Genomic DNA, 27,915 nt, shown 5'->3' with positions numbered 1-27,915 from the left:
CTGTCAGATGAGGCAGGCAAACAGAATTCTAAAATTTAGTCACAATTATCCCTTTGATCTTGATAGTGCTTTTAGTCTTGTCATCCCTCTGATTTAAAAAAGAAAATGCAAAGTAATATTCAGCCTGAACACTTCTATAGAAAGCATCTTTTATGGATGGATAACCTTGTTTTAGATATTTTTAAATATATATCATATAACTAAAATATTTCAAACGGTTTGATCTAAAAAAGAAATGCAGTTGTAAGCCTAGTAAGAAATATTTTCAAAATAAAAAAGAGACTATAATTAATAGCTGAAATTAAGCAAAATAGCTTTTTCTCTTTTTGACTGATGTTTACTTGAACTTTTGTCCTAATCAGTATATCTAACTTGCACATTCACCCTATCACTGCAGATCAGCAACCAAAACACACACATGGATGCACACACGGACATGGCGCACACACATACACACACATCATATACATGTACTTTTTGCCCCAGCTTCCAACTGTTGTACTGGGAAAACTCATGGGCAAATGTGGGAACATACTGCTCACTTCTTGATATTTTCCAAAAAATAAGCAGGACTATTTAAAGTTACTGCTGAAATACATTACTATTCAATCATACTAGCTTAACCCATGACTGATAAATATAATTAGTAGATAAAAAGTATACTACTCAAGAAGAGCAGATCTCACAGTGTGGTCCAGGAATCCCTAGAGGTTCCTAAGACCCTTTCAGAGTTATCTGTGAGGTCAAAACTATTTTCATAATATTACTAAGACAGTGTTTACCTGTTTTCATTGTCACACAAGTGTACCACGGAGTTTCCCAGAGGCTACATCATGTTTGACATTACAACAGTTTGAATGCAGAAGCAAATATGAGAATCTGGCTGTCTTCTATTGAGCCCAACGTTAAAAAGATTTAAAAATGTAAAACAATGCCACTCTTGTCACTAAATTTTTTTCTTCTCCAAAAATTATAGTTATTTGTTCATTAAAATATTATTTATGTTAACACATAATGGTTTATTATTATTTTTAAACGATTTAATAAACTATCTTTTAAAGTTCTCAGTTTTAATTTTTAATATGGTAAACATCAATAGCTATAACCCACACTAACAAAAGCTTTTTGGAGTCCTCAATAATTTTTTTAGTTTGTAAAGGGGTCCCGAGCCAAAAAGTTCGGGGAACTTCTATTCTAGAATATTAAACCCTTCATAATTATGTAATATTTTTATAAATTGGCAAGAACATTTCTATGTAATTTCTGTTTAAGCAGATATACTGATTAGATGAGGTTTTAGAGCAGAGACATAGTCTGCCCTGTTTCACTTAAGAAAAATACAAATGCATTTACTCTTCTCAGGGGCACATTTCCATGGCCCTTACAACCAGAGATGAAGATGAGACTTACTGTGAAGAAAAGCTCCATAACTCTGCTGTCCAGAAGAGTCTCCCGCCAGGACTCTGTTGGCTTTAGCATCACATTTTGTGAGGATTCAAACATAGCTATATAATGTCTGCCCAGTTATCTGGTGTCAAGATCAACAACAATAACATCCTTACTTTGTCTACAGAATAAGCATATCCTAAATATAACAGGAGCCATCCAGAAAGAATGTAATGGAAACAGTTAAAGCCTCTTCACATATGCTACATAATTCATGCATGAAGCTAAGAAATAAAAAGCATTAAGTGCTGAAAAACAGAATGCTACAGGAATGTTAAGATAACAGTTTGATTATAATTATGTATCATGCTGCAAGGATATAGACTTCGGTAACCAGATCGCAATGTGATGGAAAGAGAAGGCAAAACACTAACTGCAAGACAGGTGTCAAAATTTATACAAAAAGAATTTTTACAAATTTATCCCATCATTTCCCCAACATTTTATAACAGCTAAAATCACATATACAAAATGTGACTCTCATATAGTCTACTTAGAAAAACAGCATTTCTCCAAAAGAAACATATTCACTGGAAAAAACAACAAAGAACAAGAGTAAATATACATCATACTGAAGAAGAAAAACTTCCCCCAGATTACAGTACACAAATATCAATCTTTGGGAATAAAAAAATAATCACATTACACAAAACCTTATAAATGTTAACTTAAAATTTCCACAGATTAAAAAGCAATTTATATGGCTTTCAGGTGTTCGATATCAAGCATGCTTCAAACAGAATACTGTCTTTGGCAAACATAAATTAACCATAATATATCTGTAGGTATTTATGAACAAAATTCACTCAATGATACTACCATACTGAGGTTTCTTAGGAAATGAGAAAGTTGCACTGGGATAAAGACAGTAGTCATGTACCTTCCACTTCTAACCAAATGCCCAGCTAAAATACAGTACCTGCACAACATTCTCATCACTCAGGGGGCAGAAATATTTTAATAGTTACCCAAAACTATTACATGCAAAAATTACATATAAATTCAAATGGTGTATTTTCATCAAAGCCCAAATTAGTAACAGAAAATTAAAGTATTTGACAACACTTCGGAAACCCTTTTGTAAAAAGACTATTGCTTCACACTTTTTAAATAGTGTGTATTTTAATATTATTACTAAATAATAATATTCTATAAAATTATTTGGTCTCTAAAAAGCAAGGAAAGGCACTGTAAGTAGATACAAGAAGAGAAGTCACTGCTAGTTTCTAAGAAGCCCCCCCAAAATGTTTTGCAACTCCATTTGACTGATGAACAAATGGGAACTGTGAGTCAGGTTCATTTAAATTTCACTTCTCTTTTCCTTTATCTGCCCTCTTGTGGAGGTACAGGGGAAAGAGTCAACAGCAAAAAGAAAGGAGCAGCAGGAACCTGAAATAAAGCAAGCCTGTATTTTAAAAAGAAGAAAAAAAAAGTTCATAAATACTGAAAGTTATGAAAAGTGTCAGTATTTTCTAAAGTGGTTTCACTGCCTCACACAGCACCAGCACCAGCACCTATTTTGGCCTAATGTTAATACTGTGCTCTTCACTCAGAATATAACTGAAAACTAGCTCTTGTTTTTTTGTGTGCCATCAAGTTGATTCCTACTCATAGCAACCCGATATGATGGCACACAACAACAATCTTTACAGGAGCGGAGCGCCAGGTCTTTTCTCCTTCAGAGTTGCTGCTGGGTTTGAACGGCAGACTGTTTAGTTAGCAGCTGACTGCTTAACTGTAGCACCACCAGGGCTCCTTAGCTCTTGTTATATGTTGTTTAAAAGTGGAGACTTGATTATCTTTTAAAGATACAAACTGAAATATCAGTGGATGAAATGGTATGATGTCTAGGATATGCTTCAAAATAAGTCTGGGGATGGGACAGTATAGATGAAACAAGACTGCAATGAATTTGTAATTAGAGAAGCTGAGTATTCTCTCTGCATTTACATAGCTTTAAAATTTTCCACAACTAGGGGAAGGGGGCTAAGTATAACAAACAGCTCATTCAAGTAAGGCAATAAATTCTTTTTACTTCATCAAAAATATTCCATTTATTCTTTTCCAGTTTTATTACACTGAATTTAAAATGTGCCATTTAATTAAAATATATTTTGGAAGGGTATTGAAACTGTTCAGTAACGAGAAGTATTAATACCTATAGAGTACTGTGTTGTATAAAGACGCACAAAGAAAATTTTGACAATCTAGTTTTTTTTCCTAATCTGACATTAAAACAGCACTAGTTTTTTTTTTTTTTGGGGGGGGGATACCCAAATCTAACAAGTAAATTGTATGTATATAGTTACTAAACATTTTCACCTAGGAAAATAACAGGATTTATTAATACTTATATGCTTACATAAGGTGTCATGATTTTATTTTTAAATTAGGTGAGATACGAGACAGATAAATGGGTTCATATAACCATAATAAAATGGTTGGTCTAAAAACAGACTATCTGTCATTTTTCTTTCAAATGCAGTCACCCTGGTAGCTAACAGATACATGTTGCTCCCTCAAAATATGATAGGCAGATTTTTCAGGCGTTAGTAACTGCAGGAGAAAGTTAATACCCCCACAGAAGGGTATTAAGCATACAGCAAGAAGAAGACAGAAGCAAAGGAAGGAATATTTATGGGTTTTGCTATCCTTGGAAATATGGAAAATCTTACCCCAAGTGAATGAAAAAGTCTCCCACACTGTCACTAACTTTGCCAATTATAATATACCAAAGGGTTCATCATCATTTTTTAGTAAACAGGAAGTGACAATGTCGAAGATTAATAAATATTACAACAGAAAACTAAACCCAAACCAAGATACTTGTGTAATTTTATCCTCTAATTTTTAGATTACAGAAAGTATATACTCCATAAATACTTGCGGATATCAATTATTTACATTAAGGAGAAACAGAGATGAGTTGAAGAAAGGGCCTTTTCCAGATATAGAATGGAATTAATTGCAATTGCTCACCTAAACATCAGTTTCAAATCAATCCTCAAATCTTTTATATTTTTAAGTCCTGGATTTAGCCTCTCCTGATCTTGGTTTATTTTTAACCATACTGTTCCTACTGTTAAATCCATATGGTCACATTTCCTTAAAAAGCTGATGGACCCACATATTTTTAAGAACTGAATTCCTTACATGTTGCCAACAGCACATGGAGATTTGTGAGTTTAATGTCTGACATCTATCAGAAAATAATTTCCCCATACTTATTTTAATGCTACATGTGAGTTTTGATTTTCAATTCAAGTGTGGAAGGAAGGATGTCTGCTCAATTGTAATGTACCATTTTCTTTGAAGAATTAATCTTCAACACTGCAGGTTTACTTTTTTTTAATCAGCCAACCTAGCACTACCATGCCACTTTTTCATAATAAAAATGCACATGTACTCGTTTTTACCATAGGACACAACCATATAACCACAAATAGTATCTCTAAAGAACATGTAAGTTATCTCCAAAAGCATTTTAATTATCTCCAGAAGGAACAGTATAATAATGAATGGAAAAAAATTTTATGAACAAAGCTATTCTGACAAGAAATACGTATGTTTCAGTTACCAGATTGTACTATGAAACCGTTAAGTTGTTGCCTGTGAATAGGAGCTTCTGAACAGGAGTCTGTAAAGGGGAGTTATGTGGGAGGGAAACTTACTATTCATTGCACAGCTTTTAGTAATACTGGAAATGTTATTATGCATGTATATGTATTATTTTTTCAATTTAAAAAACTAGGTAAAAGCAGATCACAATGTGAGTAGAATAGTGATACAAGCCTAGACCATATATGTACATTCAGAATAATGAAAGAATTAAAGTAATTCAACTTTTAATTTGGTATTCCCAATTAATTGACTATTTCTATCTACGTATATAAGAGACTCAAGAAATACCCCTTCTCCCCTAGGTAATTCTTAATGAAGAATATTTTAAAAACATAATAAAAACACTACCACTATAATTCAGCAATCTAACACTTCTATCCTTAAGATGGCATTTCTTTAAATGATTTGAAGTTTAAAAAAAGCAACAGTTTCATTTTAAAAATAAGTTTTGATGAAATGATACTTTCCTTTTATAAAAAGTTTCAAAAGCACTGGTTTACGGTCATTACTTTAACATGTTATATCAGAACATTATATTGCTTTTTTTTAAACCTAAATATGACACCAATAAAAGAGAAGTGTGACAAGTAAATATTTACTAAATAATTACATACTTTCATGACATACTATTTATTACATGCTAGTCAGATTCTGGAGTCCCTGGTAGGTGCAAACAGTTAATGTGCTAAGCTGCTAACCAAAAAGTTGGAGGTTCATGTTCACTCAGAGGCACCTCAGAAGAAAGGTCTGGTGATGATCTACCTCCCGAAAAATCAACAATGGAAAACCCTATGAAGTATAGTTCTACTCTGACACACATGGGGTTACCATGAGTCCAAATCAACTCAATGGCAAATGCTTTTTAGTCAGATTTTATGAAACATATGCATCACAACAGATTGACAAAGAGCTATCATTTACCACAGTTCAAATCAGAGTGTAATTCAAGAATTTTCTTGCGCTAGGGCTTTATACAAGGTCCCTAGGTGGCACAAATGGTTTGTACTCAACTACTAAGTTCTAAAGGTGGGTGGTTCAAATTCACCCAGCTGTACTGTGGAAGAAAAGAACTAGTAATCTGCTTCTGTTAAGATTCCAGCCAAGAAAACCCTATGGAGTTCAGTTCTACTCACAGGGTCGCCATGAGTCTGAACTGACTTATGACAGTCAACGACAACAGGACTTTTGTACACATTTTTCTAAAAGAAATACTGAACTCATGTAATTTATACTTTGTATCAGAATAATTCATGGGTAATCAGAATAAAAAAATTTAATCAACAGAGTTGTTTTCGGTTTCTTGACGATCTTTTTTAAAACTTGTTACTCACATCTAATCTTACTTCACTTTCCCATGTTTTCCCCAAATTCAAGAATCAGGAGTTATAGTTCAAACGTTGTTCTGCCACTGAATCAGACACAAGCCTACTCCCTCTTAGAAAGAGTTCTACTATTCAAATTCTAAAGTGTTAAAACCCAACCAGTCTTCCAAGTTCAAAACTATCTTAATCCCCTGGAAAATCAGCTGCAGCTAGATGTAGATTCAACCGTACCACAAAATAGTGAAGTCAATTACTGTAACTGTTCCCTAACCGCTTCTTTCTCACTCTAAAATTCTCTGCCTAGTAAAGCTCACATCTTCTAGAAATCAAAGGCATGTAAATGTACCCTACTGTATAACTCCACGACCAAGACAAACACACACTAGGCTAAGTGCCAAAAGGACAGAGTTTAACTATACCCTGCTACTGACTGTCATTAGATAAATCCTAAGTCTTATGTCTCAACTTCTCAAACAACAGACATTTTATCATTAGTACATACATCTTAACATAAGGGAGAAATGTCATCTTTGGATATATATAGATCCTTAGATATGCAAATAACTTCTTGTTCAAATACCAATACCTTCAGTAAGGGTAGCGTTTTATGGTGGCGACTGACAGAAAATAATTAAATGAGTCATATAAGAGCTACAAATTATCCTCAAGCAAATAAGCAGTCTGAAATCTTCCATTGCCTATTCTAATTCTAATAACTTTACAGTAGAAAAAGATCTTGTAGCAACAACGGACATTTTTTAAAGGTAGATACTTTAATTTGTCCATCTTCCTATATTCTTTTAACTCTATTTCTTCAGTAAGACTAAGTTTCAGGAGTGAGGTGAAGTTGAGTATTTCTTCTTAAATACTTAATCCATTTCGCTATTTTTCTAACAACAAAAACTGCTATGTCTCTTCTTGGCACAGCACAGTAGCAGAGAGCCCAGTCTTACTGACAAAACTTATTCCAAGTAGCCATAAATCCTTGAAGTAGAGAACTGGCCTCACCTGAGCGTTTTCCCAAGCCTTCCCACCAAGTAGTAAGGTTGACTTTACTAGAAATCCTAATTTAGGTGGAAGCTTCTGATCCCATTTTCATTTTTTGATTGTTAGCTTTCCCCAAAGCTAACTGGAAAAAAAAAAATTACTAAAACCAAATCAGATACACAAAAATAGAATACCAATAAAAGACTGTGTAACCAAACTAAAAAAAGAAATATTACTGAAGCCAACATACCACACATACCTGCTAAACATTCTTATTACAAAACGATACTGTCATTTATGATTAGCACTGCCAAAACCCTCAAGCATTTATGGACACCAGGTGAACTAAAGCTGAATAATATTAACAGCACAAACACTCAAGAACTGAGATAGGAAAATACTTATGGATCACTTTCTTTCGTTAACTAATGAATATTTGTTAAGCACCTAGTACTACATCTGACACTGTGCTAGGTGCTCACAGTGGGCAGGAGAATGGCCCATGCTTTCGTGGAACTCCAGTGAAATAAACAGACATTACTCAAATGAGCTAATGAATGGAAAATTACAACTGAGAAGTGAGCCAAATGGGAGGAAATCATATACAACATGTATATTAGAAAGCACAGCAGAAGAAACCTGACTCGTCTAGGGTATGTAGCTGAAGCACAGTTAAGACTTGACTAGGTAAGGAAGGGGAGAAGGCCTCAGGCAGGGAACACACCATGAGCAAAGATCCCAGGGTAGAAAGAAACTGGGCCTATAAGTGCAGCTATAACAGAGCAGGGAGAATGACTTCTGAAACGGAGGCAGCGATCTGACCATCCAGGACCTTACAGCCCATGTTGAGGATTTTTGGTTTTAGTCTAAAAGTAATGATAATCCAGTGAGAAATTTTAAGCAAGAAAGTATCATTATCAGGCTACCATCCCCAAAAAATGACTGGCTACAATATGGAGAATGGACTAGAAATGAGTAGAAATAGCAGCAGGTAGACCACTTAGTAGGTTAATATCCAGGTGACAGAAGTTTAAATTAAGGAGGTAGCACTGGAGAAGTCAATGCATACAAAATATATTTATAAAACATAATTACCAAGACTTGGTGACAGAACAATATGGAAGCTGAAGATTACATCTCGGTCTCTGAGGGATGAAAACAAATACAGGGACCCAATCTGGAAGGAAGAGCACTGAGTTCCATTTTGGAGATGTTTTAAAATGAGTAGGCAGCTATATATATATTGGTCTGGAACTAAAAGGAAGGTATTGACTGGCGAGTTGGCCATGAACAAGACTGCGTAGGAGGGAACACCAAAAACTCTTTAAGACAAACCTTGACGAAATTCATCATTTAATACTCTGGTAGTGAAGGAGTAATTAAAAACAAAACAAAAATCTACTGAAAAGCACTGACATATAAGCCAAGGGAAGAGTGTTTCAAGAAGAAAAGACAGGGTTCGAAGAGTTCCAAGTAAGATGAGAATGGAAAAATATCTATTGGATTTGGCAATATGACGGTCACTAGTAAACTTGGGGAAAACTACTTTGAGGAACGAAGAGAGGAAAAAGCTAGATTATAGAAGTTAAAGAGTAAGGGGAGAATGAAGAATGGAGACAAGGAGATAGGAAGGTAGCCAGAGGAGATTGTTAGAACAAAGAAGGATTATATTATGACAAAAACGACTTAAGCTAATTCAAATCTGATGGGTAAGAGCTATTTTCCATTTATTGCTCCCAGAGCAGGAGAACACACAAGAGAAGGGATCACTGATGGCGGCAGATTATTGAGAAGGTGGATGGGATACGATCCAAAGCAAAAGTGACGAGTCTAGCCTTAGAAAACAGGTTGATACTTCCCTTCAAGTATAACAAGAGGGAAAGGGAGGATTCTTACAGAAGCCAATAATGTATATGAAGTTTAGTAGGAGAAAGTGAATTTCCATCTAAACCCTTCACTTATTTCTGAAGGGGACAATCATGTTCTCAGAAGAGAACTGGCTTTCAGTTAAGACACACAAGGTGGTAGATAGTCCCAAGAAGAGGTTAAAGACAAAAGACAGCATGCTTGGGAAGGACATAATGCAAGCATCTAGGAAGAGGGGAAGGAATGGATGCTAAGTCAAGGGTAAAGACATCAGAACAATAGGGGGATGACAGTGTGATAGAGGATCATAAGACGAGGACACTTTCTTTGGACAGCAGTAATCTAAAACAGAATGAGAAGCACAGTGGATTTTGTCTCAATAGTCTCTTTCAGGAGATTGAGCATAGGACACAAAGGCCAGAGGAATTAGCTCACTGGGTCAAGGGGTGATTTTTGATATCTACCAAATCCCAGGAGCTATAGATTCTGCACCATCTAGGCCTGAGATAGAGAATGCTTTCATAAATCACCTTCTGCACATATAAAGATGGATAGATGGATGGGTGGGAGGACAGACAGATTAGATAGACAGACAGGGGACAGACAGACAGACAGATGTCATCAAGTCCACTCCGACTCATGGAAACCTTACATACAACAGAACAAGATGCTAACTGGTCCTGTGTCATCCTCACGATTAGCAGCATGTTTGAGTATACTGATAAGCCTATTGTGTCATTCCACCTTGCCAAGAGTCTCCCTCACTTCACTGGCCCTCTACTTTACCAAACATAATGTCCTCCTCTAGCAACTGATCCCTCCTGTCCAGAGCAAATAAGTCAGACAATGCTATGTTGTGATCCATAAGGTTTTCATTGGCTAATTTTCACAAGTAGATCGCCAAGCCTTTCTTCCTAGTGTGTCTTAGTCTGGAAGCTCTGCCGAAACTTGTCCACTAGGATTAAACTTGCTGGTATCTGAAACACCGGTGGCACAACGTCCAGCATCATAGCAAAACACAAGCCACCACAGTACAACGAACTGATAGATAGGTGGTGGGCATATATAAAACCTACATATAATAATCCTGAAAAAAAAAAAAAAAAAGTTTGCAGATGACATGATCATATAGATAATCCTTAAAAAATCCGCTAAAACGACTACTAGAACCAATAAACAAGTTCAGCAAGGTTAGAGAGTACAAGATCAATATACAAAAATCATTTGTATTTCTATGCTCTAGCAATAAACAATCTAAAATAAAAATTTAAAAACAAACTGCATTTACAATTGCATTTAAAAATATAAAATACTTAGGAATAAATTTAACAAAACAAGTGCAAAACGTCTACACTGGAAACTATAAAACATTCTTTTAAAAAATTAAAGAAGGCCTAAATAAATAGATATCCCAAGCTCATGGGCTGAAAGACTTAAGACTGTTAAGATGGCAATACTCCCCAAATGTAACTAAAGATTTAATGCAATCGCTATCAAAATCTCAGCCGCCATTTTCATAGAAATTGAAAAGCTGATCCTAAGCTTCATGTGGAAATGCAAGGGATGCAGAGTAGTCAAAACAATCTTGAAAAAGAAGGAAAAGGTCAGAGGACTCGTATTTAAAGATTTCAAAGCTTACTACAAAGCTACAATAATCAAGACATAAGAACAGACATATAAATCAATGGAGTAGAAATGAGGGACTGAAAAAATACAAACCCTCAACATTTAAAACTAACTGATTTTCAACAAAGATGCCAAAACAATTCAAAGGGAAAAGAGTAGTCCTTTCAAAAAATGGTGCTAGAACAATGGGATTCCCAAATGCAAAAGAATGAACTTGGACCTCATCGTCATACCATATACAAAAATTAACTCTAAATGGATCATAGACTTAAATGTAAGGGATAAAAACTACAAAACTCTTAGAAGAAAACAGGATTAAATCTTCTTAGCCACAACACCAAAAACACAAGCAACAAAAGAAAAAAATAGATAAACTGGGCTTCATCAAAATTAAAAAATTTTGTACTTTAAGAAAGTGAAAGACAACCTACAGAATGGGAGAAAACACTTGCAACTCATAAATCTGATAAGGGACTTGTATCCAGAATATATAAAGAACTCGTAATTCAGTAATAAAAAAGATAAATAACTCATCTGAAAAACAGGTGAAGACTCTGAATAGACATTTCTCAGAAAAAGATACACAAATGGCCAATGAACATATTAAAAGATGCTCAATATCATTAGCCATTGGGGTAATGCAAATCAAAACCACAATGAAATACCACATCACACCTATTAGATGGCTAGAAACCAAAAGACAGCAGAAGTTGGCGAGGATGTAGAGCAACTGGAGCCCTTATACACTGTGATGTGAATGGAAAATGCCAAAGCTGCTTATGAAAAGAGTTTGAGGGTTCCTCAAAATGTTAAACACAGAATTACCAGTTGAGACAGCAATTCTACTCCTAGGTATATACAGAAAAGAAATGAAAACACTGTACACAAATGTTCATAGCAGCATTATTCTATATTAAAGTTTCCAAAAAGTAGAAGTAACTCAAATGCCCCTCAAATTTTCAACTAACATAAATAAAATGTGGTATATCCATACAATGGAGTATTATCCAGCAATAAAAGGGAATGAAGTGCTACAACATAAATGAACCCTGAAAACATGCTAAGTGAAAGAAGCCAGCAACAAAAACCATGTATTGTATGATTCCATTAAAATGAAATGTCTAGAATAGGCAAATCTGTAGGGATAGGAAGTATATTAGTGTTAATATAAGGCTGGAGGAGGGGGGACAGGAAGAATGGGGGTAACTGCTAAATTGTAGAGGGTTTCTTTTCTTTTTTTTTTTGGCTTTTATGGGTTTAACATTATAGAGTTGTCTATCACTTGTATCACTTGATAATTGCCAAGAGGATTTCTGACGAAGATTTAACACTGACTGACCAGAGGACTCCAGAAATATGAAAAACACTGAAAGACATAATTTAACAGAGAAGAGAACTCACTTATAAAACAGCTATTGAAGAATGGGAGAAAAATGTAGAACAACTCAAATTCCTAAAAATAGGCCAGACTTGTTGGATTGATCGAGACTAGATGAAAGCCCGAGACTATCACCCTGAGATAGTCTTTAAACTTGGAACTCAAACCACTACCAGAGGTCACCCTTCTGCCAAATGATAGATTGGCCCACAAAATAAATTATCACCCATGAGTACTGTGCTCTTCAAAATAATCGTCTAGATGAAACCAAATGGTTAACATTTACCCTAGACCAAAGATGAGAAGCCTAGGGGGGATAGGGAAGCTAGATTAATGGAAACAGAACCACCAAAATGGGAATAACAGGAATGCTTACATGTCATGAAGAATGTAACCAACGTCACTGAATCAAATCCAAAACCAGCTGCCATGGAGCTGATTCCAATTCATAACGACCCTATAGGACAGAGCAGAACTGTCCTACAGGGTTTCCAAGGAGTGGCTGGTGGATTTGAACTGCTGACCTTTTGGATAGCAGCCAAGTTCTTAACTACTGAGCCACCAGGGCTCCAAACAATATGTTCTTGTTATGAGAATCTAATTTCCTGTGTAAGCCTTCACCAAAAACACACCAAAATATTCTTTTTTTAAAAAAAAGCTACTGACCAAGTAGGAAAGGCTTTAAATAATAATGAATAATTGACATATGTAGGGATAATCAATGAAATTTAATTATATAAGTGAGGTTACAACAAAAATAGAAGAGCTACTGTAGTTTGGCCCGATCTGCTACAAATGAGGGTGATACCAAAAAGGAAACCAGAGGGAAAGTGAATACCTTTTCAAACTTCCTGCTTCTGCCTCACTTGGAGAGTAAGCATAGACTGTTAACGTATTTGTAAAACGAAAAACCAAGCTCTTCGCCATTGAGTCGATTCCAACTCATAGCGACCCTATAGAACAGAGTAGAACTGCTCCATAGCGTTTCCAAGGAGTGGCTGATGGATTCAAACTGCTGACCTTTTGGTTAGCAGCCGAGCTTTTAACCACTGCACCCTGTCAAATCAATACAATGGATCTTGGTTCAACCCTGGATAGAAATTGAACAGAGAGATCCAACTAGTATTATCGGTAATATGGAAACAGAACTATATAAAGCCCTATAATCTTTTTTTTTTTTTAATTTTTTTAACTGTACTTTAGATGAAGGTTTACAGAACAAATAGCTTCTCATTAAACAGTACACATAGTGTTTTATGACATTGGTTAACAGGGGGGTTTCTTTTAGAAGTGATAAAAATGTCTTAAAATTAATGATGGTGCACAACTCTGTGAATATGCCCATTTAATTATATTTTAAATGTGTGAACTGTACAGTATGTGAATTATATCTCAATAAAGCTTTGTTTAAAAAAACAGTGCTTTCTGTTGTCGCAAAATTTATGTTGTGTCCACTGTGTGTCTTCTGTTTACCAATGGCAAAGATAAGTTTTTAAACATAAATTATCGATTTAAAATGACCAATGTTTTAATGACAAAAGATGACATAATAAATCAAGTATTCATTTTAGTAGATTTATAATAAATACGTGTTTAAAATTTTAATCAAGGTCTTCTGTACATAACAACGCTTCAATTCTTTTTGCTTTGTGAAATAAATCTGATGTATAATGAAAAATATTTACTACCCTAAGTAGTTTAAAAGTTAAAAAACCTAACATTAAATATTCAGAATGCTACCTTAATAACAGCTGCCCTAGTCAGATTGTATTTCCATTACTTTTATCCCATTAAACTCTAGACATTTAAGTGCTGATAGACACTATGTTTTGGTGGTTACGAGAGAGACCTTTCAGGCAATCAAGCTCACTTTTGTAATTCCATTTCAATAAATTGGTTATGTACTTTCTGCTAGTGTAGGGCTAGACACCAAAGTAGATGCAAAGATAAAAGGTATCGTTCCTTCCCTCAAAACCATAAAACTCCAATTCAGGCTGATAGGTAGAACCATACTGTTAACACTGATCACTGGCAGGCACATCTCTATACAGGAAGGTAATGCCACCAATTCACTCTCTGCTGAATGTTGTACAATAATGGTAACAAATCTGCATAGACAAATACTATCCCCCAGAGCAAATGATGAAAAAAATCTGCTAAAGACAACTGAGGGGTAGGAGATACAATTCTACCTATGACAAAAGCAAAGTTTATTTAGTCCATAAAAGGTTATAATGCTCACTTTAAATTGCAGAGTTTACCAAAAAAAAATCTGATGTCAAAATTAAAATGCATGGCAAAATCAAGGACAACACAAACAAAGCAACAGAAGAATTCAGGAAAATAATACAAGAACAAAACATCAAAATAAACAATTAGAAATCATACAAAAACAGCAAGTGGAAATCCAAAAGATAAAAAACAGAATTTCAGAAATGGACAACTCAACAGACGGTTTTAGGAACAAATTTGAAACAATGGAAGACAGAATCAGCAAGATTGAAGACCAATCCATGGATGCCACCTTGAGGAAAAATCAAAGAAGAGAATGAAGAAAACCTAGGACTTATGTGTGACAAAAGAGTAAGTATTTCCACAACATCGGAGTTCAAGAACGGGGAGAAAATGGAAAGCACAGGGAACACTGTTGAAGACTTGCTGGCAGAAAACTTCACAAATATCATGAAAGATGAAAAGCTGACAACCCAAAAAGTTCAACAAAACCCATACAGACAGACCCCAAAAGAGTCACCAAGACAGAGCATAACGACACTTGTCAAAACCAAAGACAAAGTAAGAATCCTGAGAGCAGCGCAAGACAAATGAAATGTCACTTAAAAAGGGGAAACATTAAGACTAAATTCTGATTACTTGGCAGAAATTATGCAGGGAAGCGGGCAATCGATGACATGTACATAAAACCCTAAAAGGAAAAAACTGCCAACCAAGAATAAAATATCCTGCAAAATTCTCTCCCAAATACAATGGTGAAATTAGGACATTTCCAGATTAAAAGAAATTAAGGGAATTTGTAAAACCCAAAACAAACTTAGAAGAAATATTAAAAGGAGACCTTCAGTTAGAGAAACAATATCAGACAATAATTAGAGTCTAAGACACACGACAGCATCAGCCAGATACCTATCTAGGTAAAAAACCCTCAAAAATAAAACAAAGCTAAAAGACTTAAAACGTGGAAACAGTGACATCAATTTGTAGATGACAACAACATCAAAACAATAAACGGTATAGGCACAGAACTTTCAAATGGAGACGAAGTCAAGGCAATATCAAGTAATAAAATACTGGTTCGAACTTAGGAAGAAAAGGGTAGATTTCAAGGTAACTACAAAGAAAGTTAACCTACTCAGAATAAAAAACATAAAGATTCAGTGAACAAAAAACAAATAATAACAAAAGAAAATCCACAAACAAAAGGAACTCAGCATGGGTAAGTAACAGGAACAAAGAAAACATCAGCACCACTAAACAAAAGCACAACAATATGACAGCAATAAACTCATACCTACCAATAATAATACTGAATGTAAATGGTTTAAATGCACCCATAAAGAGACAGACAGTGACAGGATGGGTAAAAAAACACACATCAATATGCTGCCTACAAGAGACAGACATTAGACATAAAGATATATTAAAAATCAAAGGATGGAAAAAAATATATCAAGCAAACAGTAGCCAAAAAAGTGCAGGAGTGGTAATACTAATCTCAGATAAAACAGACTTTAAGGCAAAAACAACCATAAAAGACAGGGAAAGGCATTATGCAGTGATTCAAGGGACAATCCACCTAGGAGACATAACCTTAATAAATATCACCCAGCGACAAGCCTCCAAAATACATAAAACAAACTCTAACAACACTGAAAACAGAAATAGTTCCACAATAACAGTAAGAGACTTCAACACACCACTATCAGTTAAGGACTAGAAAGAAACTCAACAAAGACACAGAAGATCTAAACAACACAATCAACCAACCTGAACTCAGACATATACAGAACACTCCACCCAAAAGCAGCAAAGTATATATTCTTTTCCAAAGCACATGAAACATTTTCCAGAATAGACTACATTTTAGGCCACAAAGCAACCCTCAATAAAATCTAAAACATCAAAATAATACAAAGCATTCTATCTGATCACAATGTCATAAAAGTAGAAATCAGTAACAGGAATATCAAGGGATAAATCAAATACATGGAAATTGAGTAACACCTTGTTTAAAAACAACTGGGTCTTAAAAGAAATCAAAGAAGGAATAAAAAGTCTTAGAATCAAATGAGAATGAAAACATATCATATCAAAACTTGTGAGACCCAGCAAAGGCAGCGCTCAGAGGTAAATTTACAGCAATAAATGCACTCATCAAAAAAGGACAGTCCAAGCTAGAAACAGAAATACCATCTGATCCAGCAATCCCACTCCTAGGAATATATCCTAGAGAAATAAGAGCTGTCACATGAATAGACATATAGACATCCATGTTCATGGCAGCATTGTTCAAAATAGCAAAAAGATGGAAACAACCTAGATGCCCATCAACAGATGAATGGATAAACAAACTCTGGTACATACACACAATGGAGTACTATGCCACGATAAAGAACAATGATGAAATCTGTGAAGCATCTCATAGCATGGATGAAACTGGAGGGCATTATGCTGAGTGAAATAAGTCAATCACAAAATGACAAATATTGTATGAGACCTCTATTGTAAAAACTCATGAAAAAGTTTACACACAAAAAGTAACAATCTTTGTTGGTTACGAGGGATGGGAGGGGTGGGGGGGAATACTAAACAGATAATAGCTAAATGATATCTTTGGCGAAGGGTGAGACAGTACACAATACTGAGGAAACCAGCACAACTTGTATAAGGAAAGGTCACCGAAGCTCCACAGACACAGCCAAACTCCCTGAGGGACTGAACTGCTGGGCACAGGGCTGTGGGGACCATGGTCTCGGGGAACATCTAGCTCAACTGGCATAACACAGTTTATAAGGACAGTGTTCTACATTTTACCTTGGTGAGTAGAAAGCGTCTGGGGTCTTAAAAGCCTGTGAGCAGTCATTTAAGATACTCTACTGGTCTCACCCCTTCGGGAGCAAGGGAGAATGAAGAGAACAGGATACAAGGAAAAGATTAGTCCAAAGGACTAATGGACCACAGCTACCAAGGCCTCCACCGGACTGAGTCGAGTACGACTAGATGGTGCCCGGCTACCACCACAGACTGCTCTGACTGGGATCACAACAGAGGGTTCTGGACAAGAGCAGGAAAAGGATGTAGAACAAAATTCTAATGCACACAAAAACAGACCAGATTTACTGGCCTGAAAGAGACTGGAGAAACCCCGAGAGTACGGCCCCCAGACACCCTTCTAGGTCAGTGGTGAAGTCACTTCCAAGGTTCACCGTTCAGCCAGGGATTAAACAGCCCCATAAAACAAAACAGGACTAATGAGGCACAACATTCCAGGGACAAGGACTACAAGGCAGAAGGGGACAGGAAAGCTGGTGATCAGGGAACCCAAGGTTGAGTAAGGACAGTGTTGACATGCTGTGGGGTTGTTAACCATTGTCATAGGGCAACATGTGTACTAAGTTTAATGAGAAACTATTTTGCTCTGTAAACCTTCAAAAAAAAAAGGACAAACCAAATCAAAATGTTAGCCCAACAACTCGAACAGAAAAAAAGAAAATAGGAAAAGAAACTCACAGCCACCAGAAGAAATGAAATAATAAAGAGCAGAAATAAATGAAATAGAGAACAGAAAAACAATCGAAAGAATCAACGAGGCCAAAAGTTGGTTGTTTGAAAAGGTCAACAAAATCAACAAACCACTGGCCAAACTGACAAAAGATAAACAGGAGAGGATGTAAATAACCCAAAAAAGAAATGAGATGCAGGACATTGCAACAGACACAACTGAAATAAAAAGGATCATAACAGAATACTATGAAAAACTGCACTCCAACAAATTTGAGAACCTACAGGAAATGGACACATTTCTAGAAACACACTGTCTACCTAAACTAACAACAACTGAGACAGAAAATATGAACAGAACCATAACAAGAGAAGGGATTAAAGAGATAATTTAAAAAATCCCAACGAAAAAAAAACCCTGGCTCAGACAGCTTCACTGGAGAATTCTATCAAACATTCAGAGAAGAGCTCACACAAGCACTACTCAAACTAACTCAGAGCACAGAAAAGGAAGGAATACTCCCAAATTCATTCTATAAAGCCAGCATAACCCTGATACCAAAGCCAGGCAAAGGCACCACAAAAAAAGAAAATTACAGACTAATCTCTCTCATGAATATTGATTGCTGTTGTTGTCAGGTGTCATCAAGTCGGTTCCAACTCATAGTGACCCTGTGCACAACAGAATGAAACATTGCCTGGTCCTGTACCATCCTCACAATTGTCATTATGCTTGAGCTCATTGTTGCGGCCACTGAGTCAATCCATCTCGTTGAGGATCTTCCTCTTTTTCGCTGACCCTTTACTTTACCAAAGGTAGAATATATACGCAGAAATTCTCAACAAAATTTTAGCCAATAGATTTCAGCATCATATTAAAAAATAATATACCACGACCAAGTGGGATTCTCACCAGATATGCAAGTATGGTTCAACATCAGAAAATCAATCAAGGTAAGCCCCCATATACATACAACAAAAGAAAAGAATTATGGGATCATCTGAATCCATGCAGAAAAGGCATCTGATAAAGTCCAACACCCATTCCTGATAAAAACTCTCAATAAAATAAGAACAGAAAGGAAGTTCTTCAACATAACAAAGGACATCTATACAAAACCCATATCCAGTACCGTTCTCAATGGAAAGAGGCTAAAAGCATTCACTCTGAGAACAGGAACAAGACAAGCATACCCTTTATCACTACTCTAATTTAACATTGTGCTAGATGTCCTTGCCAAAGCAATAAGAAAAAGAAATAAAGGGCATCCAGATTGGAGAGGAAGAAGTAAAACTATCCCTATTCACAGATGATATGATCCTAGTCATAGAGAACCCCAAGAACTTCACAAAAAAACTACTGGAACTAACAGAAACATTCAGCAGAGTAGCAGGAGACAACATCAATATACCAAAATCAGTTGGATACCTATACACCAACAAAGAGAACTTCATAAAGGAAATCAGGAAAATAATACCATTTATAAAAGCTCCTAAAAAGGGAAAATACTTTGTAATAAATCTATCCACGGATGTAAAAGACTTACACAAAGAAAATTACAAATTATTGCAAGAAACCAAAAGAGACCTACATAAATGGAAAAACATACCATGCTCATAAACAGATAAACTCAACACTGTGAAAATGTCAATTCTACCCAAAGCAATCTACAGCTATAATGTAGAATAAAATTCTAAATCACAAAAAAAAGACCAGACTTACTGGTCTGACAGAGACTGGATAAACCCCAAGAGTATGGCCCTTGGACACCCTTTTAACTCAGTACTGAAGTCACTCCTGAGGTTCACCCTTCAGCCAAAGATTAGACAGACCTATAAAACAAACAATAACACAGGTAGTTCAACCATGTATACGAGCCTAAATGGTCACACCAGTCCAGGGGCAAGGACAAGAAGGCAGGAGGGGAGAGGAAAGCTGGACGAATGGAAATGGGGAACCCAAGGTTGAGAAGGGGACACACATCACAGGGTTGGCAACAAATGTTACAAAACAATATGAATATTCATTTTTTAATGAGAAACTGATTTGCTCTGTAAACTTTCACCCAAAGCAGAATTAAAAAAAAAAAAAAGTTGAACAGAAGTGGGAAAAGAATGAATAACAGCTAAGATTTACCGATAAGCTCATCACTGTGACGAGTCCAGTTGTGGATTATTCCTCTGCAGAGAAGGCTTGGAGGAGACACAGTTGGATAAAGCCACACTCTGTGACTGGATGGCCCACGGCTTAACCACTTCACATTCCTCCTGTGCTGGGTCAGAGCTTCCCTCTTGGAGCCACATCCAGGGCTCCACTCCCAGCCTGTAAGCCTTGCGTTCACAATCCAGGAGCCTGCTCTCCCCTCCAGGCTTGGCGAGTCACTGAGGCTTGGAGCTTCTTGGGAGGGCGATGGGAGCCTGGCTGTGCTCCTGGCCCCACCGAGGCAAAGGCTTCAGATCCAGTTCCACTCACTGGGATGTCATTAAACTCACAAGCACGTTTTCCAAACACCCTCTACGATGCCTCTTCTTTCCTCCCTTCCCACCTACAGTAATTTTGAGCTGCAGGGCCTCGGGTCACATAGGAGCTGGGAATGCAGAACAGGTGCCCGCTGGTTTGCTGCTGCCTGTGCATCCAACCACAGGCCGTAGCCACAGAGGAGACCAGGCCACTGGCAGGAGGGAGCAGAGGGCACAAGGCAGCATTGTCCAGCTTCCTGGAGGCCACTAGAGACCCTCCTTGAGGGAGCAGATGCTTCACAGCCACTGCTGCCATGCCTGACACCTTGTTAATGCACAAAATAGTCACATAATAGATTTTTCATTATTATAAATGCGAAATGTTGGATAATGAGACAGTAGATAAGTGAGGACTAGGTGTATTAACTACAAAAAGAAACAGACAACTTTACAATGGTGAAACTTGGCAGATACCACCTTAACAAAGTGATCAAAGGGAACATTCCCCCAAATGGGACAAAGTGACATCATGGCTTCCTGGCATAATGTACTGAGGATGCAGTATCACTACAAAAAAGTATAACCTAAATCTAATCATGAGGAAACATCATACAGACCCAAAATAACTGGCCTATACTCTTCAAACATGCCAAGGTCATGAAAGACAAAGGAAGCCTGAAGAACTCTCCCAGATTAAAGAAGACTAAGGCAATATGACAACTAAATGCAATGAATTGACTCCTGCACTGGGGAAAAAAAACAGCTAGGAAGGACATTACTGAGGCAACTAAGAAAATCTGAATATGGACTGTGGATTCCATAATGATGTTAAATTTCTTGATCTGAAAATTGTGCTGTTTTTGTAAGACATTTTCTTACAATAAACAAAACACAATTACCAAAATTCTTGATCTTAGATAAATATACAGTGAATTATTTAGCAGAAAATGGGTATGATATCTGTAACTGCTCTTGAAAGGTTCGGAAATAATAAGCGTGCTTAGATACATATACATACACGCACGTACGTGTGTATACATGTACATGCACATGAATACATATACATACATACGTGGAAAGAGAGAAAAAGAGAAAGAGAGGTAGGAAGGGAGACAATAATACATGAGACAAAATGGTAGCAACTGGTGAATCCTGGTAAGAGCATATGGGAGTTCTCTGAACTATTCTTGTGGTATTTCTGTATGTTTGAAATTATATCAAAATAAAGTTACCCAGAAAAAGGAAATTATAAAAAATTATGATTAGAGATTGGAATTAAAATTTAACATAGCCTCATTTAACATGATACCATTATAAGTGATTATACATACTGGATACAAAATACATGAACACATTTTACAAGGTCTACTTGCTACTCATCTGTCTATCCTAAAAGACAAAACATTAAAAAAATGAAAAGAAAATCATCAACTCGATACATTTTAACTGAGTTAAATTTAATCATTAGTCTTATTCAACATACAGAGCTAAATAATTATTCGACTATTTCCCTACTGATTGAATGGTAAATCTCTAGGTAACTGCCAAAATCAGAAACTGTATCAGAATTGGGTTCCCTGAAACTGATTTCTTTAATTAGCTCTGAAAACGTAGGTTACTTTAATCCCACCTCCAGGTTTGTTCTCCTGTACTTCAAGCTGATTCACTTAAAGGGAGGCATACATAACTGTATGTAGCTCAGTCAGCCGACAAATGGTTACTATACAAACATCTAGAGTGTGAGGTCAAATAATATGACTCTTCAGCCATAAACTGGGGGGCATCCTCAAGTCTGAAAGCAAGATCAAAACGTACTTTTCTTTCATCAAGGATGTTATCTGCTTTGGCAATACTGTAGGAGTAGTTATTTTTAGATGACAGGTTTTCCAAAGCTTTATTTGAATACTTTCTAAAAATATTTTATGTGTTGTGTATCTTTACACAAACTTTGTTTCCAAACTCCCAAAGAACTGTTTCCCTTCAGGAAATATTTGCTCTTCAGCCAACTACATTTTTCCCCTAAAACGGACACTTTAAAATTGGCAACAATATATGCAGTGTAACTTTCAATTTTTCCCTACAGATATAATTAATGTTTTGATGGCTCCATATGGCTTGACACTTTTTAAATCTGTCTCAGTGTTTTTCAACATCTTTTTCTTTTACTAACAAAAACTGGAGCAAAATAATGCTGCAATACTTGAAGGGGAAACTTAAAAAAAGCAAACCTAAGAAAATATGAGCCTCAACAACAACAACAAAAAAGATAATATATTAAAGATACAAAATTGGTTATTAGGGGAAAGATGTCTAGAGAATAGGTGAAAAAAAAGAAGAAAGTGATAGCCTCACTATAAGCTTCTCCTCCACAAAGAGGCAGCTCACTAAGACTGCCTCTGGGAAGAATACTGGAGAACTCAGAGTCTGAGGAATAAGACTCATCTTTCCTTCCCTAGATAGCCTTTTATACTTAATTTTTCTACTGTGTGACTATATTACTGGAGCCCTGGTGGTGCAGTGTGGTTAAGAGTTTGGCTGCTAACCAAAACGTCTGCAGTTCAAATCCACCAGCTGCTCCTTGGAAACCTTATGGGGCAGTTCTACTCTGTCATATAGGGTCACTATGAGTCAGAATCGACTAGACGGCAAAGAGTTTGGTTTTTTCTTTTTTCTTTTTTTTAATGTGACTGTATTAGCTTGAAAATAAAAGAAAAAAAAATTACACTCTACCATACCATACCCCCTTATATCCCAGTTTTACCAATCACAAATAATTAGATTGCTTCTACATACATGAATGTAGAGGCTCTTGACTCTGTTGGAATAAAGGTAAGTCTTATCCTAAATCTCTGCTATGGCTGAAGCTCTCTTTCCTGTTTGCCCATCTGCCTTTTACTCCTAAATAGACCCCTTCGCCTCTCAAACAAGACTGATTAAAGACATCTGGAATAGGTTAAACTAAATTTTCTACATTATATAAGAATACAATATAAAAAGAAATGCAAAACACAGATCGCTATATGATGAACTTCTTTATTCAAGGTGGCTATTAAGAGCTCAATAAAGTAGCTAGGACCTGAGCATTTTAAATGTATTATTGAATTTAACTCATATTGCCATTTTATAGTGGAAAAACAGAAAGGTTAAGTAATTTACCTAAGGTCAGCTGAGATTAAACCCAGGTCTGCTGACTTAACTATGTTACAAATGGGTAGCCACTATATATTATTGCTTTCAATCTATCAATAAGCAAGTGTTCCAAAATAGCAAATCATAAACTTTAAGGAATTGCTTTCTAAAATACAAATTTCTGTAACTGATGAAAAGCAGATATGTATCTATAACTCATTAAAACTTCTTTAGTACTACTCATAAATAATTACCTAAAATTAGATTTTCATCTTTTCATATTGGAAAAGAAACTTCAAAGAATAAACATATTACTATCTTATTACTTGTACTTGAACAATATTGCCATCTATAAAGATCAAATTATTCCACAGAGCACACTAAACCAGCCTTAAAGTTAGTCAAATAAATCCAATGTGACTACATGTTAAAAGGAAGAAAATGATTCAATTTCTTGATAAAAATGTACTTTGCACCTTTTTCCTTTTCCTTCTCAAGCTACTCCTTAGTTAGAAATAGCCTCATTACCTAATAAATGTTTCCATGTATTCAACTCTCTTCTACAAAGCAGTAAATAAAATTTTAAATCTTCTAAGTAGTCCAACTGAAATGTAGTATCATAAAATAAAAGCAATTAAATTCCATTTCTAAAACCACTATTTTAACGACATGTTTTACAAAAACTGCTATGGTGCAATGAATTTCTTAATATGACCCTTTTAGTCACAGTCTTTGTGACTCTCACAAAATGACTAGGTGGGACTATGCAAATAAGGTGCTTGTGGTCCAGCAAGCAGACTGGACAGCTTGCTAACACAAATAAGGTGCACGGGACCCTTGTAGGGGTGGGAGTCCTTGCGCTGAGAACCTCCTAGACTCAGAAGACAGGAGACAGAGAGGTGTAACACCAAAGGAAGCACGAGATGGCAAGAAGCGGCAGCAGGTACGGCAGAGAAAAGACAGCAGCAGAACCAGAAGACCATCATGAGACGGTGATGTGGGCTTCCTGGCCCACAGTGCAAGGTGGCTACAGTGGTGTGCCAACCCAAGGAGTGAGAGAAGTGAGCACCTTCAGACAGGAAGCTTGCCAATGGAGTAGGGTGCCTCTGGGCACTTGGCAGAACGGGGCTCACTGACCCATGGAGAAAGACAGCTGAGCATCCTCCGGCCAAGGCTTACTGGTGGAATGGCATGCCTCTGGGCATTTATTGGTAGAGCTAAAGAGCTTTGTAACACTTGCCCCAGTTGAGGGCCTAGATGCCAAGAGGCTGATAGGCCAAAGGCCAGAGAGAGGCAGGCATGGCTGAGAAGCTGTCCTGACTGAAGAACTGTATCCTGAGTGGTTCTTGATCCTGAATTGTAACCCCTAACTTCCCTAATAAACCCCATAATCATAAGTATTGTCTGTGAGTTTTGTGTGGCACTGCAACGAATTATCAAACCCCTAGCAGAGAAGTAGAGTGCTGTGGGAGGGAAGGCTGGTGTCAGAATTGGTAAAAAGGTTGAACAGAGGAAGTATGTCTGACCTCCACCTCATAGGAATTAGCCTTGGGCTGATGCTGATGGTGATTCTCCTCCCTTGTGAAGTTAGATGAGGAGGTCTGAGGATGTCACCACACCAAATCACTTCTACAACTGCAGAGATAAATTACAATGAGCAGTAATTAAGTCATCTATGAAAATTACCACAAAAAAACTACTCAGTTGATAAAAGGATATAATTTGGAGGAAGAAAGTTCCAGCTCAACACTTGATTAGCAAGGGCAAGGTAACGCTGAAATACTGAAGACATCTGAGCATTGAGGTTTTCCCGCCTGCTGAACTCCTGCAGAACTTCAACAGTTAGCATGAAGATTTGACGAAGGTCTTCTTCCTACAGTAAATAGATAACCACAAATATTTTTGTATCAAATGCATACTCTAAATATATTCCTTTCCAGAACCATAAAACAAAACAAATACCTTAATATTTCCAATGGAAAATACTGTTTCCCAAAGAATGTTTTCCATTTTTAGTCCTGCTCATACTTTACATCACTGCATGCTTTCAAGGAATACCAATCTGAATACATTTTCTGTGATATAAATGTTATTCTCATAGAGAAGTACGTATTTGACCAATAGATAGACAAAGTCTTTGACTTTGTAGCACCACTACAAAGCTGGCAAAGTCAGTTGTTACACTACAGAGCCCCAGGATTTAAACCAATGCCTTCACATAACTTTGCTCCAGAGCCAAACAATACATATGAGACAAAGAGCCCACACCATCTGCAATAACATTTTAACTACATGGCCCTCTTTGGCATTCTGCCAGGCCTATTTTTAAGACTAGCCAAGTCCTACCAACTGAATTAATTACATCTAAAAACAGTAATAAACTAAGGATCTTTAGATTAGTATTTCCTTTTTGTTTTGACTAAAATTAAACTAGAATTTGTTTCGACTAGAATTATACAAGTAATTTGAATGATCAACTATTTTCACCAAACCTATCCCTTCACTGTATCCTATGAAATCGCAACACAAATCCTTGAGTACACGCAGAATTAATAGTCTTGCCCCATAAAGAAAAGATTGAGTAAAAAGTGAATGATCTAGCAATTAAAAAGTAACAATAAAAAAACCAGTACCTGAAAAATTCTTTTGCAGTTACCATGGAATTCCATACTTAGTCCAATGTTGCTAGTTTTACTTGAACTTGAGAATTCACTCAACAGTGCAGTTAGAATAGAACAGGCCAGAGTTTGCTGTAATTATTCAATAAGAAAAAATTATGAAGCATTATTTTTTATAATTCCCTGTTTCAAAACGTTTGTACAAACATAACGGAACACTTTCACTTTCTCTTTAGATCTTCCATTATATCATCAGATCTTATAACTACCAGTCGGAAAATTAGATATGATGTAATAAAGATTAGCTCCCGTTTCTAAATTGCCTGGTAAGTATTAATGGTACTTCCTCAAGCTCATAGTTAAACAAATTCATTTAAGACTTGAACTCAAGATGCACTTCTACTCAGTCAGTGTTCAAACAATATTTTAAAGTAATCAATGTTAAATGTTATATTTCATTTAATTCACACAACAACCCACATCCCCACTTTACATCTGAAAAAAACTGAGACTCAGGAAGTTAAGTAATTTGCCTAATGTCAGCAGGATTTGAACCCAGGTCTATCTGACTCTATGTTCCCATTGTCTGTAGAATGCACTTCCTAAACAGTTAAAAAGTAAAACAGATTTTACAACCTCCAAAATATTTACCTGGTAGTACCCAATAGTTTTTTGTTTTTTTTTTAAATCAAAATCATCTTTTTCAATCGCTCTATCCAAAGGCTCCTAATATCAACTCATTGATTTCATTCACAGACTATGAGTCAAGGTGCCAAGGACGGAGAAAAGGATACAAATTATTTTGGCATGTTTCCAGGGTTTAAAGAGAAATATGCACACTACCTCTGAACAACCGAAAGATTAAAGTCAGGATGATACTATTTATGTAAGCTTACACAACAGCTGAACACAGTCATATCCACCCACCAACTGCAACATCTTTGTTCAGAAATGCTTCTGATGTCAGTACCTTGACCTTACAGATGCTTATCTTGTCAAATCTTAGCAAATATACATAAAATTAAATTCTTAAAGACTGGCAAGAGTTGACAAGCTGTTGAAGCTGAGTGATGGTTACATGAGTGACCATTATATATTTGCCTACTTTTGTATATGTTTGGAATTTTCCTTTAAAAATGTACAAAATATTAAATTCCTATTTGTTACTTACTCACAACTAAAATAAACATGACTGTATAACTGATACTTATGGACGGCCCCCTACCACATACACTAAAATAGTTTCTCAGACTTTTCTAAACTAGGAATCCCTAACATAAAAGGAAAGTAAATGCAAATTCTCTGGGAAACCTAGGGATAGAGCCCAAAGTTACCTCCTACAATGACAAAAGTACTCTGAATGCTCCTAGGTTAGCTTAAAAAAGAAAAAATTGCAATTTCACTTCAAAAATACACATTTGCTTTAATATAAAAAAGTTCCTCCTCCCCAAATCTTCAAGAAAAGTATGCATATATAATGGGGCCTTTGCGTGGCCCCAGGCATATGGAGAGAAAGAAATCTGGTCTGAAAAACCAGGTAAGAAAGCCTTTCATAAGGTTTGATGGGAAGCCTAGGGAGCAGTTGAGTTGAAGATAATGGTGATGGAATAATTTGGAAAAGGATAGTGAGAATAGCTGCACAACTGGAAGAATGTAATCGATGTCAGTGAATTGTACATGTAGAAATTTTTGAAATGGTGTATCTTTGGCTATGTATATTTTCACC

At 36.2% G+C, this 27,915-nt stretch overlaps 1 protein-coding gene across 8 annotated transcripts in view; it reads right to left on the bottom strand.

Moving 5' to 3' along the window:
• Positions 1–27,915, bottom strand: part of XPO4 (exportin 4) — a 160,510-nt gene that overhangs the window by 59,911 nt on the left and 72,684 nt on the right. For all 8 annotated transcript variants that reach the window (XM_023742451.1, XM_023742452.1, XM_023742449.1 and 5 more), the window contains exons 5-7: positions 26,205–26,321; positions 25,291–25,444; positions 1,411–1,523 (exon numbers count right to left, since the gene is read on the bottom strand). In XM_023742451.1, the coding sequence (XP_023598219.1) occupies positions 1,411–1,523; positions 25,291–25,444; positions 26,205–26,321 (384 nt within the window). The remainder of the gene's footprint in view (positions 1–1,410; positions 1,524–25,290; positions 25,445–26,204; positions 26,322–27,915) is intronic.

Source organism: Trichechus manatus, unplaced genomic scaffold (assembly GCF_000243295.1).
Source record: "Trichechus manatus latirostris isolate Lorelei unplaced genomic scaffold, TriManLat1.0 scaffold00210, whole genome shotgun sequence".
In the NCBI taxonomy this organism is placed as follows: domain Eukaryota; kingdom Metazoa; phylum Chordata; class Mammalia; order Sirenia; family Trichechidae; genus Trichechus; species Trichechus manatus.
Note: the sequence above shows the minus strand (reverse complement) of the source record. Positions and strands in the feature narration are given on the sequence as shown.